The sequence below is a fragment of the Sabethes cyaneus genome, chromosome 2 (assembly GCF_943734655.1).
Source record: "Sabethes cyaneus chromosome 2, idSabCyanKW18_F2, whole genome shotgun sequence".
Taxonomy (NCBI): Eukaryota; Metazoa; Arthropoda; class Insecta; order Diptera; family Culicidae; genus Sabethes; species Sabethes cyaneus.
In genome coordinates this window covers 62,118,937-62,141,135 of record NC_071354.1, presented here as the reverse complement: position 1 = coordinate 62,141,135, position 22,199 = coordinate 62,118,937, and the positions used below count along the sequence as shown (strand labels likewise).

Sequence of the window (22,199 nt, the reverse complement as noted above, 5' to 3'; positions counted from 1 at the left end):
TCCATGAAATCGGACCTCACCAGTCGATCCGTGAGGTTGTACTGCATCTCTGGTCAAATTTTTAAAATCCTCCTACGGTGGAAATTTGAGTTACGCCCTTTTAAGTGCCGTAATGCCGTGGTGAAATTTGACAAATTGTATTGTTCTTTTCTATATGGAGCTGACTAACATTAATGGCAGTCGAATTTTTAAGATATTAGATATTTAATAAAATGCACTTACACCCTTTAAACTTTCAAACTAGAGTTACCAGCAGCTGAGAGATACCACATATAATTCTGTGTTTTTTGTTGGAAAAATCTGACAATCTGTACGGCGAAGAAAAATATCTGTGCAAAAATCTGTCCAATGCAAAACAATGAGAGTGAAAGAAATAGAAAGTCATTTTGCTGACTATTTCCGTCTCTTACACTCTCATGTAAAAACTCAAAAATCTGTTTCTGTGTAATTTGGCGCAAATCTGTAATCTATGCATACAGATTCTATACAGGCGATTTCTTTCAAATATCTGTTAAACACAGAATAATCTGTGCATGTGGCAACCCCCAGCTGTAAAGATCATGTGATGTTGTTTCTGATATGCGTAGAGCATTTTCTACAGGTCATGAACTGACGGCACTTAAAAGGGCGTAACTCATATTTCAAAGGTTATTTCATGAACTGACGGCACTTAAAAGGGCGTAACTCAAATTTCCACCGTAGGAGGATTTTGAAAATTTGACCAGAGATGCAGTACAACCTCACGAATCGACTCGTGAGGTTCGATTTCATGGAACATTTTTTTATAATAACGGTCTAGGGGAGCGCCGTGATTACAGTTTTCATGACGAATTTTGATCATAAATGCGTAATAAAACTCAAGTTATTACTGGGCTAGCAGCGTCTCCAGGGACTAACAGAGCTGCTGAAAAGAATCGATTCTACAAAAATGATCTACAAAAGGAACTACTAGTAAGGGCACTTCGTTGGATAATTTCCAAGATTTGGGAGAAGGTGAAATTACTGGAGAAATGAATGGAAGATGCCATCTATAAAAGGGGTGGTCGGCTTCATTGCTATAAGTACCTCAATATTACGTTGATCAGGGTTACCTAAAAGGTGCTTTTCCAGATCTTGTTACGTCGTCTATCCCCAATCGCAAGAGATTTCATAACTAACCCGCTAGCACCAACTCGTATATCAATATACGAAAATTATCTCTGAACAAATTCGAAATCAAAATTAAAGCTTGATAACGTGCGCCCAAGTTTTTCAAAGATTTTCAATCGTATATAACTGACATAATAACTAATGATAATAATGATAATAACTGACATACATACGATTTTCAGCACAGAATTGTATAGCATTACGGAAAAAGTAAAAGTCACAGGGGGCCAGGTCTGGGAAATACGGTGGTTGAGGCATTATTGAAGTGTTGTTTTTGGCCAAAAATTCGCGCACAAGTAAAGATCCATGAGCGGGGGCGTTGTCATGGTACAAAAGCCAATTGTTGTCACATCTTCTCGGTCCTCTGAGAACATATCGGTGGTAGATAAACGTTGCTTCTGTCCAAAGTAACTTCGCCGTATGCAAATCAGAGACAAGCTAAAAGACGTCCACGCACAATAGCTGTCAAAAACTGACAGAACATTCAAAATGGCCGAAATGGCCAACATCAGCGAGGGTAATGAGTACCAACATAACGCCACAAAAAGATCGAAAACCGAACATACGTAGCCCACGAAAATTCAAAATTCGCGGTACTTTTTTAACAAACCTCGTATCTGAAATACAACAATTTCTCCGAGCCTCAAATGTGTTGGGGCTGTAATGTATAGTCGCAGTATATTATCGGACCAGCAGTCAGACGCCCATTGTGTGAATTTTTTTAACTGTGTCTTCCAGTAACCTACATAATTAAATCGAGCTGCAAATCGACAGGCAACATCTAATTCACTGCCAAACGTACGTGCGTGTAGGTATTAGGCAACACAGATAATTGCAATCGTCTGGCTGGGCTGCCATGCCGTCATTATAATCCTCTTTTCGTTTTTTAGTGTAATTTTCCTTCGCTTGACGTTTTCTTTTCAAGGCTCTCCAAACATCGGTAGTACAGAACAAGGCTTTTATGCAACTCAAATTTTGCCCCCATTTTGATCTGACCGTTTTTAGTATTTTTGGTATCAATGGCAAGCAAAAATTTTTACGCTGTTATTCATAGATTTGGGCAATTTATAGTTCAACTTTCTATATATTTTCGTGTTCATTCGAAATTTTATATGATACATCAATTTTGTTAAATGTAAAAGTAAAGTTTTTCATGCCACTTATGAAAGTACATGTACATGACATGTAGTCTAGTCTACCCATTATAAAAGTCATGAAATTTTTCTCCAAACGTTTGTATACAAAGCAAAAAATGTTTGTTCCAACACGTTGTTTAGTTTACGAGATAATGGTACATGATATTTGTAAGATAGATTTTACAGCAGCAGTGTCTATAGCATCGAATTTGTTCAACAAGGCACTAGAATATATAAGTGTTTGATTTTTTCCCGTCCAATTTATCGATTTAAAATTAGTACATATCAAAATAAGTACATAGAAAAGTGTATAGAATCGAAATCTGAAATCCTAACAAACAGCGTTTGCGTTTGATTCACTTGTGATATAGTCACTTGCTTTATCACAAAAAAAGTAGTAAACAAGTTATGGAAACCAATTTTATACTTTCGTGAAAGATATGTGTTTAAAACGTATTAAGTTATTTATGCATATTTTTGAGTTTTTTGTTTGTAAAAATATAAAACAGGTAATTACAGTTCATAACATAAATTTTCCCATGTTCGCATGTTATCTCAAGACAATTTCGCATGGTGTTGGGGTTTGTCAGCCATTCACCGAAGTTGCTGTAAAACACAGTGCCCGTCGGGCATTACTGCCTACATAATAGATCATAATAATTGACGCATATAGACAGCACGTATTGCAGACATTTAAGTAATTATCCTCCACAAAATAGCGCGCATAACTTAATCTGTTCCGTCTTAATACCCCTTTCGGCGGTAAATCAATTTCACCGAACGAAACGGTTGAAGCACTTTCGTTAACGATTTGCATATTACGAACTTCGGTTAGCCTTTAAAGGATATACCTATATTCCTGCTCTCAAACTACTTTCGAGCGACAGAACATGGCATGATTTCCTTCTGTAACGATTTTTGTGATGGTTTGCAAAAAAAACCGGTACAACTTACGACGCTGGCAGCTATAAAATCTTTCATCATCTACTTTCGCTGTGCGTGCAGGTCGCTCGTTGCCAGCCACATCCTGTCGCCGGAGATGAGTTTTTCAAACGAAAGATTCTCACCTGGAAAAGACGAACTCTAGAAAGACCTGAAATCCGCACTATAAAACACTACGGGAAGGTCATGTTCGGATCGTCGTCGATCGGAAGCAATTTATGGACGAGATGACGCTTCCGATCATCTTGTTTGTCCGGTCAGTAGAAAACTGACATAACGACATAAAAGTTCCAACGTTTCTCGTTCGTTGTTCGATAATGACGTGCGGCCAGAAGTGTGGGAATGTGCCTAGAAATCTTATGCAGGTATGAGGATGTGAACCGCTAACTTGATTTTGCAGGAACCTGCAAAAATTTAACGTAAGAAATACCATAATTATTCACAATTAAAATATTTAAAATTCGTTTTCGAGTTGTATAAACTGTTGTAACCTTTATAAGTAAAAAAACTGTCCATCCACTGAAACCTAGCACATCCATTGTCAAGCGCCTATCAATTTTTAATGACCTTTCGAAATGCCCGGCCGTTGATTTTGATTTCCAAATTAACTGCTGCTTTGCAAGCGCAAAATCCCTTTCATAAGAGCTCCTCCTGCAGATCGGCAGATTCACACCATCACTTTTAAGATGTGCTCGATTCCAGCTTATAATTAGCATTGAAAACCTCTGCACAGAGCGTGGCAAGACAGTTCAACGCAAGACAGTTGTTTCGCTTCAGGCAGTAGCTCTCTATGGCATTTCAACCGAGCGCTCGATATTCAATTGGCTCAATACCCCAAAATGCATAATGAAGCACTTTAAGTGTGCAGTTTCATTCCGGTTGAATGATACGTTATTGAACTGGAAGTGTAATCTGAATACGAACACCTCCAAATAGGGGGGAAAGTTGATAGCCTTTGATTTTTTTTATCAAAAGCTGGTGGCGTATTATTATTATTATACTGAATCTCAATAAGCACCTGAGACCAAGGGGGAATTAACCTTTTCACCGATTTAAATTGGCCTGGCAGAAATTTAAGTTTCCGACAATATTACAACTGTGAAATTAACTATCATTTTAAAATATCAGAAACTATTAATATCCGCTACTATAGACAACTCCACGTAACATGTGTCGTTCAATTTCAATCTGTCTGTTTTAAAATTTGGTTTGCATTTGAATCAAACTTCTTCTGTGTCCCATGAACTAGGACAAAAGAATATCAATCTGACGCCAACCTGATGGATGTAGTAATGTTTTTATCGTGTAGGTGTTTTTGTATTATTATTTTTTTCTATCTTCGGGACAAAGCTATTTCCTACATTTCCGTGGGTCGCGATTGGTTTCTCTTTTTTTTTTTCAATTAAACCAAACGCACCAACTCTACCTGCCTACGGCAATGATATACGACCAACGGAAATGGCTTTTAACACTTTGGCTAGATGTTGGGGATGGTAAACATTTCTTCGAGATGGGAGTTTTGCATTCGCATCTGCTTGTTGTATAACTTTGACCACCCCTATATACATAAAATTAACATGAATTAGTCGCTACGCTCTGTCTGCGTCTGGTTCCACGACAGCACGACGCATCGATTCGATGTGTGTAGCCATCAGTGTCGAGGAGAAACGTGGAAGTGCGTTGAGTCTGTTCATTTCTCGTTCACAGCTTCCGGCCAGCGCGCGGCAAACGGATGACAGCGTTATGTAAACAGTTGTTGGAGATGAAATTTCCTATCTTCAGTTGGCTTAACATTTCTGCCGCTGCCGCCGACATTAAATATATCATCACAGCGCCGCTTTTAGCGCAATGTTTAATGTTTTAATTTTATACTTTTTATTGCACATGAGAAAATGTGAAAAGCTTGCATCGTTTTCATTTCATTTCATGGTTAAAAAGATATTTCTTAGAATGGTTTTTAACCATTTCAACAGAAATCACTCGGAATGTACAGGTGGAATGACGTTTTAAATTCTGGTTTTAAATCTAGACTCCGCAAGTTCTCCTTTAGTCAGATAATTTAAACTGCAACCTTATTTTTACGATTGATCAGGTCAATTGATAGTTCTATCCACGATCAAGCGAAGTTATTGCAATTTAACGTTTCCTTATTATTCCTTATATTTGGATTTTCTAGCCAGTTGCACGCGCAATTGCGTAGCCAGACTTTAACTAAAGCGTAACATCGAACTTTTGATACACAGAGCGGACTACCTTTTTGGGACTACCTCAATTCAAGCAAAACCTTGGACCTCCTAAACGTCTTTAAAGAATTACATACTTATGGTCTATGCCCGCCTTTTCCGGCAGAACAAAGAGATGAAATCAGAGATCTCCACTGCCATGGCTCCATGGCTTTTACCTATCGCCAGGATAGGTTATCGTCTACAGTTTTGAGGGCTACACACCAAAACCTGACATGTGTAGGGACGAGGGAGGGGATCTAATCACAAACGAGTGCGAGGTGGTTGACAGGTGGAAGCACTATTTTTTCGATGAGCACCTCAACGGCTGTATAGCAGCAGGAAACGCAATAGAAGTTAACCTCGGAGTGCCTACAACGGACAACAGTGTGTCGGTTCCCGATCTCTCAGCGATCCGGCGAGAAATTCGTCAGCTGAAGAATAATAGAGCTGGCGGAAAGGACCGACTCCCGGCAGAACTCTATAAAAATGGCCAAGCACCGCTAGCAACGGCACTTCATTGGAAAACTTCAAGGATTTGGGTGGAGGAGAAACTACCGGAGGAGTGGATGGAAGGTGTAGTCCGTCCCATCTACAAAAAGGGCGACCGGTTAGATTGCTGTAATTATCGCGCTGGTCAACGCCGCCTACAAGGTGCTCTCCCAGATTTTGTTGCGTCGTCTATCCCCAATAGCAAGAGAATTCGTGGGGCAGTATCAGGCGGGCTTTATGGGGGCCCGTGCTACTACGGATCGAATTTGTACACCGACAAATTCTCCAGAAATGTCAAGAGTACAACGTGCCTACGCATCATATTTTCGTGGATTACAGGACAACATACGATACAGTTGAACGAGAACAGCTATAGCAGATACTGCACGAGTACTGGTTTTCGGACAAACTGACGCGGCTGATCAAAGCTACTCTGGAGCGGGTGATGTGCTTCGGACGGCTTTCGGGAACACTCTCGAGTCCTCTCGCAGAAGGTTGCGGCAAGGGGATGGACTGTCCTGTATGTTATTCAATATCGCTATTGAAGGTGTGATCCGACGAGCGGTCATCGAAGAGAGAGGAACGATCTTCAGCAAGAGTACCCAACTACTAGCCTTCGCAGACGACCTCGACATCATTACTAGAAACCATGGGACGGCAGAGGCAATCTACGCCAGACTAAAAACGGAGGCTAGGAGGATAGGGTTACAAATCAATTGCTTCTAAAACCAAATAGATGGTAGAAAGAGGCCCCAGAGAAAGCAACGTTTGCCTCCCACGGACAGTAACTATTGACGGCGATGAACTGAAAGTGGTTGATGAGTTCGTATATTTGGGATCTCTGGTCACCGCAGAAAATAATACGAGTAAGGATATACAACAACGCATTCATGCTGGAATTTTTTTTGTTAGATTGTAGTCACTTTAACAGCTTGGGTCATTCATGACTTCAGCGAGGTTGGGATTTTAACCCGGGTCCTCGGTGTGAGAGGCGTGAATGCTAACCACTACGTCGCAACTGACCCCTCAAGCTGGAAATGGAGCCTACATTTCCCTCCGGTAGATGCTTCGATCTGGGAGCCTACGCCGCCGCTCAAAGCTGGCGATCTACAAAACGCTAAACAGACCGGTAGTCCTCTACGGACTTGAGACAGTAACTTTGCTTACGGAGGACAAACATGCACTAACCGTGTTTGAACGGAAGGTGTTGCGGACTATTTTTGGCGGAGTACAAACGGAAAGCGGAGAGTGGCGGCATATGAATCACGAGTCACTGGCACCGCTTGGAGAGATTCCCATCGTACACCTGGCGAAAGTTGGAAGATTACGATGGGCCGGCCACGTCGCATGGATGCCGGACGACTGTGCAGTGAAATCCGTTATCTTCAAGAACCCCCCCGGCATCAGGAATAGAGGGGCCCAACGTGCTAGATGGCTCGACCAGGTTGTAGCCGACTTGCGTGTGTCGAGACGCGCAACGAATAAGCGACGAGTAGCCCAGGATCGACTATAATGGAGAGGAATTCTTGATACGGCAAGAGCCACTCCGGTTCTCGGCTGCTAAATGGTGGAATTGGCAAAGTCCACTAATGTGCCCAGGCTGGGCGGGTGTCTCATAGTCTCCACCTTCTTTTTAAGCCTGGACACGCCAGTGGGTATGTTCAGCGAGCTGTTTTCACATCAGTATCATCTCGATCTTCAGTAGCAGTAAGCACCGAATTTCATCCGCTGGCAAGCGCGGAGGTCGAAATCGATCTAGCTCTTCTCAACGGATTGTACTGCGCGTTCCCAATAGCTACCAAATTGTCGATCCGATGAAGCATTGAATGTCCTTTGTATTCCCCATAAACAAGTTTCAGAGTTCACGAGAAACTGTGACGAAATTCGTTCTTTGAGCTCTTACGATCCCCAACGGAGACCCTCATCTGAGAATAAAAGTATGCAGTGTTAAGATGCAGTTGGATATCAGCGAATGTGCGATTTCGGGGTGACCAGCTCCGACACAGGTGAACAGCATCTACCACGATCTTCATGTAGCCTCTCTCTCCCAGTCGAGATTGGGGCCAGCTGAGGGGCTACTAGCACTGAACACTGAAGTCGCCGGAGGTTTGCGAGTTAAGTACTTGTCGAATTAAGCAATGCAACACAAGGAACTTTAACTGAATATAATTTAAAACTGTGTAATGGTTTTGATGACGATCACTAAACTGATTACGTAGTCCTGCCGGAATAATCGGATTCTTGGTAGCTTTGTCTACTCACTCACAAGCATTGGTACCCCTTCGGATCCGTAGCACACCGTGCTCAAATATAGTCTAGTTCAGCCTATACAACGGAATGTGTTTTGGCAAAGTATCATTCCTTGGTGATGTCTTCGGTTTTCTGTCACGGAACATCTGAATTCGATCCGGATAAGCTTATCTTTGTACCAACATCTACAAGGTGTTTCCCGCCAGCTTTAGCTCTTTGTGCGTTAATGTACCGAAGGCCCGTTGATGCGCTTACGAAGATCTCCGCCAAACATATTTCGGGAGATTTACAGCAGCCGTTCCTTATTCTTTGAAGCAGGTTGCTTAGGTGAACCGGGTCCTGACATTCTCAACGATTGGATCGAAAAATACTCATTCAAGGTTGCGCTCAAACTCGTTTTCTCTTCAGTGCATGAGTAAATGTGGAAACTTCGATGACCGCTATAGCTAGAGTTCTGCATGCTATCTAGCTAAGACACGCTCATTTCAAAACCTGGAAACGACAACTCTTGTTTGGCTATCTGGCTACGGGCAGTCGGCATCACTCCGTATGTCGTAATTTGATAAGTTTGATTTGATCTGATAAGAAAAAGTTTTTCTTTCGTTTAATTTTTTATTCCACTAAGGCGCTCATAAAAAGTTCAGTCTATAACGATTGTTCGCCTACCTACTGGCAGTTTTTTGTCAGAACGGATGCTTTCGAATCTTGTCTTATTCTTATGTCTTGTCATAATTCAGTCTTAACTGAATTAGTGATGAAAATGACAGCCTCGAATTATGTTTGTTCTTGATCGTTTTATTTAATATTATTTAGTTAAAAACCAACAAACAAATGGAGAAGGAATTACAAGCAGGGAGTCTTCCAACTATCTGCTACAATTTTAGTTTGAGATTACTGCTTTTTTAACAACCATGGTCTTTTCCGGCATGCTGATGTTACTTACTGAAACAAAAATAATTACCATTATATGAAGTCTCATCTACCTCGGAAAATATCACTTTCACTTCATACGCTTTGTGTAGGCATTTCGCATACCTGTGACTGTTTACTGTTGTCTCACATGTTTAACAGGAAATGGTTTCGAATTGATAATTACACATTTTCATCATCACATAAAAATTCAACATGCCGTTGCAGATGATGTGTAATGACAGAAAAATAAAAAGATCTTAAGTAATTTTTCTTCGCGGTAAACGGCAAAAAGTGATGGGTTGCAATTTTCTCCGAATACTTTTTACTTCGCCTCGTCGGTAGCTCATCGAACCGGTAAAATTACGTTTCGGATTCAATCATCCGGCTCATTCTTGGTTGATAATGGCATATCCACACTCGAAAGTGCTCACACGAGGTTTGGCAATGCAAACCTACCCAGCGGCGGATGGTCAAGATAAGTTCACTTTTGTATCGGTACACTTTTTTTTGTTCGATGCAGGCTGAGTCGCGTGGCCACTTTACTATCTGATCCGAAAACGGCTTTCTCCTTTTTCAGTGCGCCAAAAGAGCAGCAGTTTGGCAACTTTCTGCACTGTACCAAACTCATCAAGCTGCATTCCATGCAGATTAATTTGTGAGGCTGTATGCAGGGGGGTCTTAAATACTAAACATCTTCACTTTACTGGCGAAGAGTGCGAAATCAATGGAAGGCGCGGTTTTACTATATGAAAAATCGGGGTCCCCCACCTACAACAACATCTTAAATTTTAATCTAAATTTGCTCAGACATCACCCCGATCGATAACGCGAAACGAACAAATTCTCTCTCAATCAGCAAAATGTAAAAGGAAAACCATTTTCTATTGAAATTTTCATCTAGAGAATTTAACTATTCTCAGGAACATGCACGATTACTAACGTAAAATATCCACATACGCATTCGAAACTGAAAGTTCTATCATCATGGAATTTAATAATTAAAACTGGCTGCTTTTAATAGTTGATACATAACTACTTGATTTGGTGTTTGCAAGAAAAATTATTCTTTTCAAAAGCACACAGTCGCTCATAAAAGGGCTGCTTTAGAATGAATCGTTTCGGTATCTTCAGTGCACTTTTATGTTATACTCCAAGCAATAACTGCGCCGAAGGCACCGAAACGATTCAATCTTGAAAAGCCATTTAATGTGCGACTGTGCACGTTTGAAAAGTAGAATTGTTCTTGCAATCAGCAATGTTTTTCGAACAAAAGAATAGTGAGAAAGCAATCAGAAATTTATCAACTGATAATGAATTGTTAAATTGCGACTTGCAAAGTGTAGTTGATCACTCATATCTGTAATAGGATTTTCCAATTAGTTATAATACGCTACATAGCGGAGGCTATTTTAATGCAATGGACTGAGTTCGGAGAATCAAATTTTTACCTTGGGGACTTGCATGCACCCAACAGATAGGCAATTTTATGCTTAACAAAACAACCTTTCCAAATTCGATTCGGGTCTCAATTAACACAATCTCCATAGGCTCTGATGTGTAATCGACGTCTGTGGTTTCTATAATACGGCCCCTATTAGCCGTATTATGTAAAACTCTATTGTACTCAGTTGTCAAAACTGGTATGAAACTAAACTTCAGGAGAAAGTCAAAAAAAAAACAAACAAATCAAAACCAAATATTTCAGTATCTATTTCGGAGAAAACTCAATAAATGCAAACAATACGAGCAACTAACTAACGGCTGTCAATATGACACTTTCGATCCATGCGCCTGCAGGCCAAACTGACCAAAGCATCCGACTGCGAACCTCTGCTCTCGTTTTCGCCATTAAGACCACATTATCTTCACGACGACGCGACGGGACCGCTTTTCGCATCGAACAAAACATCACGCGCGTGAATTGCAGATCGTATACCTACTCGACTCGCATACCTTTGACTGAATGTCAAAAATTATGGTCACCATAAAATGCAATAAAATGTCGTCGCTGGCTGGTCCCGTTGCGTTGTCGGTCGGCCAGTCGGCTTATTGTTCTGCGGTTTTGCAGCCGCGGCCGCCATGGGCTTGGCGGCGCGGCAACGTGCACACCAACGAGCCACGAATCGAAAGTGGACCATTTTTTTCCAAAGAGCACACGGGGAGAGCAGATTAATTAGATAAGTCGTTTGGCGCTTTGAGACGGGCTGCAACGGATAATTTATGTGAATCCAGCAATTTCACTTCTTTGTTGGTAACAATGGTTAATATATTTCGTAATTTTGCGGAACTATTCGGAGTGGAATTCGGAGTGGCTAAATATGCACATATATGATAAGTTTTTCCTCGTTGATTTAGTGCCTTAATTCAGCAAGAAAGCACTTTTGTCGGACGACGGACGCGGAAAATATTTACCCAGTAAAGCTGTTTATATTTACTTAGGTGTCTGATCAGACAGTGTTTAGTTCGGACTCGGAGTAAGTTTGAACTGCATGTCGACACATAAACCGATACATAATGCTTTCTTATGTAGAATAAGTAGAGCATAAGCAACATTCGAAATCTTATGCAGATTAAATATTTGTGAATACAACGAATGGGTCTTCAAAAAATTAGTTTATTTTTGATGATAGACAAAACTGACAAAACGAAAAAGACATATTGATACAAAGTTCAACCAAATTGAGGCAACGGTAAGGTTAAATAAAAGTTTACAATATTTATAAAAAAGTTAAACAAGACGGAGGCAAAACTTCACCATTATACGGAAAGGGACCTAACTTTGCTGAGTGCTGAGTAGAACTTTATAAAAACGAAAACGGAACTGTAACGTTTGAATGTAAGTTTTCAAACGTCAATATCTCTTTTATCTCTACATGTAATTTCAACATCAATATGTCGTTGGATAGAATAAATGTTGAGCTTTTTTATTCACGTGTATCATTTTTCAAACAATCACATGCAAGCACACTTTTGCTTCCTTTGTCATAGACGACGATAAACCTGTATGTCTTGAAATTTTTTCATCCATTTTCTTCTTCTTCTCAGGCTGTATTTTATTTACAAAACTCAAAACTTACAACAGTTTTCTCGGCGTCTCTTACGCTGTTATTCCCGTACTATACACACAAATACACAAAATCGTACTGCCGTATTTTGCTAAAGTTTGGTGTCTCAATTTCTATCAAAGCGTGGGTTCATCGCTGTTAAACATGATTGAATAGGTCCAACATCTTTTGCATCATGCTCTGCACCTGCTGTTTTCCCACTTATTTAGCAACAAAATTCTATTTTTCCTCGGACTCTAATCGCTTGCAGTTTCCCTCTTCACCTTCTCAGTGTTTTCTTCACAAATTACCAGTATTCTGCAATCGACCTTTGGCTCCTTGGGGAACCACAGTGACGCCATTGGCGTTGTACCACTGTTTGATCGAACAGCGTGACAGTTTGTCTTTGTCGGGCAAGAAAAGGCAATCAACCTCATGCTGCTCCAGAAAAGGCAGCAACCCCTTCTGATGGCACCCTATTTGATAAATTTTCTGCTTGATAGTCCCAAAAATTGTAAAGGAATCAGTTTTCAGTGCGCAGGGGAAGATTGCATGCCAAACGAGAAACTTTTCAGGAACTTTGATCTCTTTTTTTGCAATCTCTCGGGGAACTCCGTCGCTTATAATCATACCAGTCCCATATGAAAAATTAGTGAGTTGAGAAAACAGTGTAGGTGTGTTTCATTTTTTTACCTTTGTTATTTCGCCAATTTACTATGATGCTTTAAAATAGAACTCAATCATTCCTTATCGTTCCAATGTACATGTACATGTACATCTTGTAGCAGTCTTAACTCTTTTATTTCTTGCATACTTTTTCAATGCAAACGGAAGCAACTTGACAAACAAATCACTTATTTCTAAACGCTTTTCTTTTCATAGAAACAATGCAGTTTTATTGAAAACCTTAGAGTCATCGGTTGGATTTGTAAACAGTGTTGGGAAAAGAACGTTATCAATTCCACTACAGCTGCAGCGTAAAGGATGATAGCCAGCAAAAAAGTTATATGACGTTTACTGCAAAGCAACTTCCATTGATCGTAACCAGTACAAACTACAATTAAAACTTTGGTTTTAACTACTATTTATTGTAGACTTATTGGCTACAAAAAATTAAATATCAAAAATGAACATTTTCCAAGAAAAGTCATATTGCTTCTATTACATTTCAGAACATTTTAAGAAACTTGTTTAAATCATGGTTGCACTCGATAGATATTTATTGAATTGAATATACACAAAATACTCACATATAGGGTACGGGAGGGTATTCCCGTCACGCTACTAATTTCTGCATACATTACCTTTTTTGGCTACACTTTCCCAAACTTTGCCGCTATATAACAATACTGAAACGAATGTAGCATTCATAGGCTTTAATGTGTTATAACTATTTTCATAAAAATGTAAGTAATTTGCTAAATTTTATTCAATAAACATCAAAAGCACTGTTTTTCCACTAGCACGTAACCAGGCTGAAAAAAACAACAGCAATCGCTTACGCGTATCCGCTCTTGATGATGGTTTGGAAAACACACAATTATGATCACGTTTACTTATTCTAGAAGCTAAACAGCTATGGATATGCTAGCACAGAACAATTCTACTTCTTTTTATCACACGGTAGAACACAAAAATTCTCCTCTGACATGAAAATATAAATCAATTTTCATTCACTAGCCATTAGCAGCATTTTGTTTTTAATTCCAGCATATGGTGCGTTATTTACACTACTACCAATATATGAGGCCTGAAATGCTTCTATCGTATTGACATAGCTGGTATTTGAGTGACAACTGGCGCTAATGTATATGAACGATTCAATGATACACTAGCGCCAGCAGCAAGCTGTTGTCACTGCAAAACTAATTATCTTCAATGAGCCCGGAATGTAGGCAATAGCGACAAGTTACCCTTCGGTCTCTATTTTGATCTGTTTTTGAAAAGCATTTAATCGTTGTGTTAGCTATTTCGGCCTGTCGGATTTAAAAAACACAGACACCACTATAGAAAATGGGCTCAATTTAGCCGCAGCGACTTCATCATTTCTCGCGACTATAATTCAAATTCAGTAGCGTTTTATTAAGACCAAAATACACATCGATATTCAGTAAATATTATTCTATCAACTGGTATAAAAATCTTGTCTCCAATAAATATAGTTTCAACGTAATTCCTGAATGGGCTGGCAATACCCTCCCGTTCCCTATTTCCCGTATATGCAGAGCCGTAGCGTGACATTGTGGCGCCCCTGGCGAAGACCCCTCAGCAATCCCTCGTTTCTGATTCAGCAAACCCTCGTTTCTGAAATCCGCCTTCTTTCCGACAAGACTATGAACCTGCACTAAATTCTGAACCACATTTTGTATCAGATTTTGCTCCATCTTTTGTAACAAATTTTGGAACACATTTGGACTACATTCTGGACCCAATTTTAGATCACATTATTGATCATATTTTGAGTCAGATTGTGGTTCACAGACTTTTGAACAGTTTTCAAATCACCAACAAGATTTTAAATCAGGTTTTGAACCAGATTCCGGACCAGTATCAGATTGCAAACAGCTTTCTTTATCAACTTTTGTTTCAGATTTTAGAACCGAATTGGACTAGATTTTAGATCAAATATTGAACCTCTTTTTTGATCAGATTTTGGTTAATTTTGGACCCAGATTTGGATCAAATTTTGCACATTTGTACAGATTTTGACCAAATATTTTTACCACATTTTTGATTACTTTTTGGATCTCATTTTGTATCAGATTTTGGGCCGCATTTTTGATCAGAATTTAATCCACCAACTAGATTTTGGATCAGATTCTGGACCTGAACCGTATTTTGGACCTGGACCTGGATTACGGGCCATTTTTTTTATCAAAATTTGTTTCAGATTTTGGAACAGGTTTGAACTAGTTTGTGGACCACATTTTTAATTAGATTTTGACCATATTTTGGACAAGATTCTAGACTTGAACCAGATATTGGATCTCCATCAGAAATTGGGTCAGATTTTGAACCACATTTTTATCAAATATGGACCAGGTTTTGGATAATATTTTGGACCACATTTTTGATCAGATCTAGGATCGGATGTGGGGCCAGATTTTGAACCACATCGCATACTATACCAAGACCAGATTCTGGAGCACATTTTTAGTCAGATTTTGGTTCAGATTCTCAAACTGAGCCAGATTATAAACTAGCAACGATTATGGATCAAATTTTGAACCAGATTCAAGACCTGGACCATATTCTTTTATCAAATTTTGGAACAGATTTGGACTAGATTGTGGACCATGTTTTAGTCCATTTTTTATCAGGTTTTGGATCTGATTCTAGACCTGATACCAGTGTGTCGTAGCGTAACATAGTGGCAGCCTTGGCGAAAATCCGATTTGGCACCCTCTCGTTAAGTCAGTGTTCTTTCGAAGTGTATTATTTTTTAGAATTAGACTGTCATACCATGATTCGTACAACTCCCTATATCCAGTACTTCGTTACACTCGAGAGTGTCTTACTGAGGTTCAGGTCGTTTTGGTGCCCCCTAGACCTAGCGCCCTTGACGGGGGCCAGTGTGGCCAAAAAATATACCATACTTTATAAAATTAGGTATGGCGTGACTGCTGTCTTGATATTTAACTCAAAGATAGTACAAATGCTCATGGGATTGAAATGCGATTATGGACAGTAAAGTTCTAGTTAAGAAAATTGTTTTAAAAAAATGATTCTTGCACGTTTCATCATCCATAACGACGCAATCGAAATTCGCTAGCACATTCTTAGAGTTTTCTTGAGCGTTTCTTTGCCTGTGGATACTGATTCGCGTTAAGTTTCACTACAACTGGTGGCTTGAAACATCTCAAGCAAACTCTTTCTACACTTTCTGTCCGATCGTAATCGTTGCCTTGCCCGTTGCAAAAGTTCACACATCGTGAGTTTAGGATGATTCAACAGTTCAGTTAACTAACGAGCGAACAGTCCGCGATTTTCACTGCAAACTTACACGCTCAATTCGAGACGCGCTTGTCCTGACAACAAATGCTTACTGCAATTCTATATACTATTAATGCAGGATTAATTTTTTTAATTATTATAGTTTCTCCTTTTCTATTATACTAGTTATAGTTTCTCCTACTGTTACTAATTATAGTTTCACCTTTTCTGTTATACTAGTATTCATTTCGCTGTTTTTAGGTAGATTTTTATGATTTGTTCATGTTTCAAATCAAACCAGAGCGATCATCTTACATAGTCAACACGTGATACTCCATTAAGAAAAATAAAGCTTAAAACAAAAAAAAACAAAATTAATCCCCCTAGCAGTGAGACCTGGATTTTCTACTACAACAATATTTACTTTTTAATTTCTCACTGTACAGGGTGTTAAGTAGCTTAGTGCAAATATTTCAGGGGATGACAGAGGCTGAGAAAATTACTTCATGAAATTTAGTTACTTTTCAGAAACTTTGAAAAAGCTTTGAAAAAAGTGTTTTGGTAAAATTTCTCCTAAAAAGTGTAATAAAGTTGGTAGCTTTTATCAACCAAAATTTGAAGGTCTGGTACTGTTTTACAGTTCGTTATTTGGCGTGAAACTCTTATCATTTTTAGTTTCGTTGCAATTTGATTTTAAACGTATCGTGCTGAGTGTTGAATCAGGTTTTGAAAACTGGACGAATTCATACATAGCGCATGGCACACTAGATTACCGCGTGCGACGGACACGGTTTAACACGTATGACCGCCTTTCGAAATTCGGTTTTTAGAGTGATTCCTATACCTTTATGCTATATATTTATGTAGTAGAAAGGCAAAACGTTTCCAATTACAACTTTCCTGGACAGTCGCTGAGCTATCATTCGTCACTTATGCCGTTATATCATACATAAAGATTACATTGCATCCATGTTTCTATAATCACTTTCTTGCAATAAATTTAAACTTCTGCCTTACCATTGGACTTGCGCAGCACGGCGAGATATTTTCCGCTTTATTATAATCGACAATGCCATGTAAGCGGATGGCAGTAGGCTAAGTGGTTGCATTTTTTCTCCCATAGAAATGCACTTGCTTGCACCTAGTAATTATTATTCGAGCCATTTTAATGCATCTCCCCATTACTTTCTTCCTCTCTGTTGCTTACTATTCTCATTCTCTTGTTTGCAGATCAAAATCAATAGACCATGTGAAACAGGACAAATACCCCCAGACATGCATAATGAGTCTACAGTACAATCGACACGGGAGAAACAGCTCCCCAACAGTGTACCGGTAAGTTTCCTAAATCGAACAACCTTTGTTTTTTTTCTCTGTTGCATTCCTGTAAAAAGTGGAATTTACACTAAGCGACCATAACGCTCGCTGCCAACCGACCGTAAATTCCAAACATTCACACAGAGCATACGTTGCAAAGCCATTATATCGTCAAGCGATCTTCCAGCTGAAGAGACGCGCGGACAACGCACGCCAACACGGCTGCGGCTGCGAACAAACTGCGAGACTGCCTTGATGATTGCTATCGGGCAAACCCGTGTCATCTTGGTTCTTTAACAGTAATTTATAGTTCGCGGCTCGCACTTGTGATGTGCCAATTCAACGATTGTTATCTGCTGCCTTCATTACAGTTTAATTTCATGTCGTTTACAGTTCGTCTCATTAATTGTCGTTGTTAGTGCTTCAAAAATCCCTCATCAGAGCCCCGAAAGTAGTTGATAATATCAATAATATCAACTTGATATTCAAACAAGAACACAAGCAAACAAATTTTTCAAATTACGCTATTAATTTAAAAAAGTTGGTTTTGTTATTTACAATTAACAAAATCTAGTTTTTCACCACACTAGCATGTTATTCCAAAAATACTAATTTTAACATTAGCTAAAATTCTGCCCTTGAAATTGTAAACTTTGTCAACTATAAGGAGTTATATTCAGGTAGAATTATCGAAACATCAATTTTCTTTTTATTTCATAATCGTAGTGATACAGATATTTAAATCGATATGCACACAGAAAATTTTATGCCAATCCGTCAAATATTAATGAAGATGCCAGCAGATTTGTAACAACAACGTTGTAGAGCAATAGAAGAAGGAACGCGAAACTTTGAACGGGTGTTTCTCAAACTGTGTTTTGGAAGTCGATGAGTAATATTTCTCGAAAACCTCGGTTCAGCGGTTCACTTCAAATTTTACCACAAGTTTTTTAAGAACCTATTCTAGAAATAAATCGAAAGTTTTCCGATTAACAATTTTCATTTTATGGACAATTTATGCGCTAAATTTATGCCTAAAATCGTTTTTTTCTGTGTTAGAGACGCCATCTTTGTGCCAAAAACTATTATAATCCCATAAAGGAATTTGGAAAAACCAATTATGGTGCGACAGGTGAATAATGACTGAAAACAAACACTGAACTGAAACAGTAGAAGAATAAAATCATCTATTGCCTGCCGTAAAAGCTTACACATAGTTTTGTTAGTTCACATGTTCATGCCGCTACATGCATGCAATGTCATTTCACAATAATGTAAGTAAATTTTCTGTTAACCGACATGAAACCGAACGCGTACAGACGCACGTCAAAGTTCGAAGTTCTCACCGAAGTCTTCTTGAAAGTAACGAAACAAATGTTCACTTACCATGCAAACATTTTAGTTCATTTCAACAGCAGTGGAGTTCATCTGGTTGTACTTAGCTTCTATCCAATCACACACTGGGGGCGGCATTGAAAAGTAATTTGTTGCGAAGTGTGATGTGTAATTTATGCAAGATAACGTGCAGGAAATCCATATACGCTGGGAACGATAGCATGCAACGAAACATGGGAAGTTCATTACATGAACTAACAATGCTGTTTTCGAGCAGTAAAGCAGCATCATTGTGCTTTCATATAGTTCGACTCAAGCGATACGGAATGAGTGAAAAAAATGGCTTCTGGAATCGTGTTTTGTTTTTGCATAATCTGATTCTGGCTTTCTATTTCGTTTTCATACCTATCTGCTTTTAAATTTGAACGAACTTTATAGAAATGTTTATCATCATTGCTTATTATGACGTTGTATGGATTTTAGAGATGAAAAAGCAAATTGCCATTCTTCTCACGATCGTTTTCACGAAAACTTTTCACCGTTTTTCTCAAAATAAAATTGTAGATGGACTCGGATTTTGATGCTTCGCAGCTACAGTTTTGTCTACTTTTCCGACACTTTTGTATGAACCCAGATTGCAATAAAAAAAATTTCCTGGGAACTAAATTATGAACAACATACATGGTACACTGTGATTTTTTCTACACACATCACCGGGTTAACTCGTTATAACCAGATATAAGTTTGATAGAATTGTTGTGATACAATTTATCAGTGACTATTTCCTATACCCGTAGTCAAGTATTTTTATACTTTATACTTTATATTTAAAATTTAAATTTATTTAATATTGGATGGAAAATTCACGGAAAAATTAATGTTTGCATTCCTTTTGAATCCAAACTATTTGTTTCCTCGACCAACCATCCGTTCAAAAGGTATCATCTTTCAAAAACAAGTATGCAGGAAAATCGCGAAAAAAAATTATTATTTACTTTCATGAAAAAATAGTCATTAGCTTGATAGCATTGTTTTTACGATGATGCCCGTTAGAGGGTCCTCCAAAATTGACAGTAGAGAAGTACTCGGGATCCTTTCGTAGATCTCGCCAATAGCTCGTAAGTTTATCGAACTTTTTTTTATCCAAATCGATCTTTTTTCATCAGAAGAGATCCTCTTCATAAGAACAACAAACCTCAAAATGATTAAAAAATGTATAAAATACAGGGTGTTAGCGAGCTACCTGCAAATATTTCAGGAGGTAATAGAGAACCCCATTTGTCGAGAAAAATCCTTCTATGCATATTGTAAAACCTGAATCGTTATACCTGAAATTAAATAAAAGAAAACTTTTTCCAAATTAAATTCTACGATTTTTATTTATTCGTGACAGAAACGCATTTCACCTCCGACTTGCAGGTTTTATCAGTGTCTGTTTTCGAACTTCGAAAAGTAGTGGAATTTTTCTTTTATTTAATTTCAGGTTTAATTCAGGTTCAGGTTCGTATTCTACTAAGACAATCTAAACACTACAAGGTATACAGCCCTAAGGGTTGTACGAAAGGGTGACGTAGGATTATATCAGATCATCAGATCAAAGACTAATGTAAAGTGCATTTCTGGCATATGTATGTTTATAAGAATCTGTGTGTGCTATTGTTTAACTGAATGTTTAAAAGAGAAGAGCGAAATATTCAGCTTCAATTCTTCATTTAATGCATGGCTTTGAAAATACGTAAACGGGGGTTCATAAGTACAACGCTTGCAACTTTTCAGACCCCTATGAGGGGTCTCAAATCATCATAAAATAAATAAATTCATGCCTCCAGAAGCCCCCACATGCCAAATTTGGTGCCATTTGCTTGATTAGTTCTCGAGAAGAAATTTGTATTTCATTTGTATGGGATCTCCCCTTGTACAAGAGTGCAAAGGTTCTAATCCACCATACAAAAGATTCGCCCCCCCTGGTTAAAAGACGGATGGGTCTCATTATACCATAGAAAAAATTCCTGCCTTCTAAAACCCTCACATGCCAAATTTGTTTCCATTTGCTTGATTAGTTCTAGAGTTATGAGGAAATTTGTATTTCCTTTGTATGGCAGCCGCCCCCTACCGCTTAGAAGAAGAAGGGGTCTCAGTACACCATAGACAAACATCTTACCTCCAAAACTCCCCGCATGCCAATTTTGGTTCTTTTTGCTTGATTAGTTCTCGAGTTTTGAGGAAATTTGTGTCTCATTTGTATAGGAGCCTCCTCCTCTTACGCCCCCCTTAAAATTGCTCTCCTACCCCCTATAAAATTGCTGGTCATTTTATCTATCCAACGACATATAAATTGTTGAGTTTCGTTCAGTAGTTTAGTAGTTATTAGCATTTGAAATCTTTCATTCAAACGTTACACTTCTATTTTCGTTTTCACATAGTGCTACCCAGTCCCAGTATAATAAACAAAGACGTAGACCTACGTCAAAAACTTCAGTGAATCGTTATAGTTAGATATCGATTCTTTTACTTTTATTCGAAAGCTGAGAAAATTTTGTACTGAAAATTGTCCTTAAACCTTCTATTTCATGAAATTTAGTAACTTTTTAGAAGCAAAAAGCTACGAAATACGCGTTTATCGAGGCCTTTTCATCAAATTTCTCCTAAAAAGTGTGATAAAGTTGCTTTGTCTACCAATTTGAAGCTCTAATATTGTTATACAATTCGTTCCTTGGCGTAAAACGTCTATCTCTTTTAGTTTTGTTACAATTTAGTTATTAACCTATCGGGTTGAATGTTGAATTAGTATCTGAAAACTGCACGAATTCATACATCACGCACAGTATACTATATCATTGCGTGCAACGACTGCGTGGTCTGACACGTATGAAAAACAACAACAGCAACAACAATGGTTTTCATAAAATGAAGGTACGCCTCCACTTTTGCTTGCATAATACTGGAAAACTTAAGCCACTTAGGTTTATCCGCAGGCAACAGCTCTTAATTCTGTAGTTTGAAAATATGCATTTTTATCCGGTACAGCACGCTTCACACCTTCCAGTGTAATACGGGGGTGTGGCACATTTTGGCTTATGCTTGTCTAGGGATCATTACTCAAAATACGCAAAATTTCATGGTCAGGCGCTGAAACCACTTGCTAATGCTGCTCTCCTCGAAACCTCGTTGAAAACAACGTCCTCGCAAGCAACGGTGCCTTGTCGTAAAAGTACCTGAATTAAAATCAGTGTGTAACAAAACGAACACTTCTGGATTTGTGTTTACACACTTGCATAAGGTAGTCGACGGTCAGAAAATCTACGACCATACTCCTACTGTACTGTCGTTACCTAACGATTAGCGACGCCATAGAAATGGTGATGCGAGTTCTCCGGAGAATACATTTTAATGCCGCAATCGTTTTCAGGATCGACCTAGAGAGACCCAGAAAGCCTGTTTCGTTGTCGTTTTCCATACGCGTCAGA

General features: G+C 38.8%; 1 protein-coding gene across 1 annotated transcript in view; it reads left to right on the top strand.

The window, feature by feature from the left end:
• Positions 1–22,199, top strand: part of LOC128736995 (uncharacterized) — an 85,897-nt gene that overhangs the window by 31,596 nt on the left and 32,102 nt on the right. The window contains exon 2 of the mRNA XM_053831530.1: positions 17,311–17,415. Coding sequence (XP_053687505.1) covers positions 17,356–17,415 — 60 coding nt within the window. The 5' untranslated portion in view covers positions 17,311–17,355. The remainder of the gene's footprint in view (positions 1–17,310; positions 17,416–22,199) is intronic.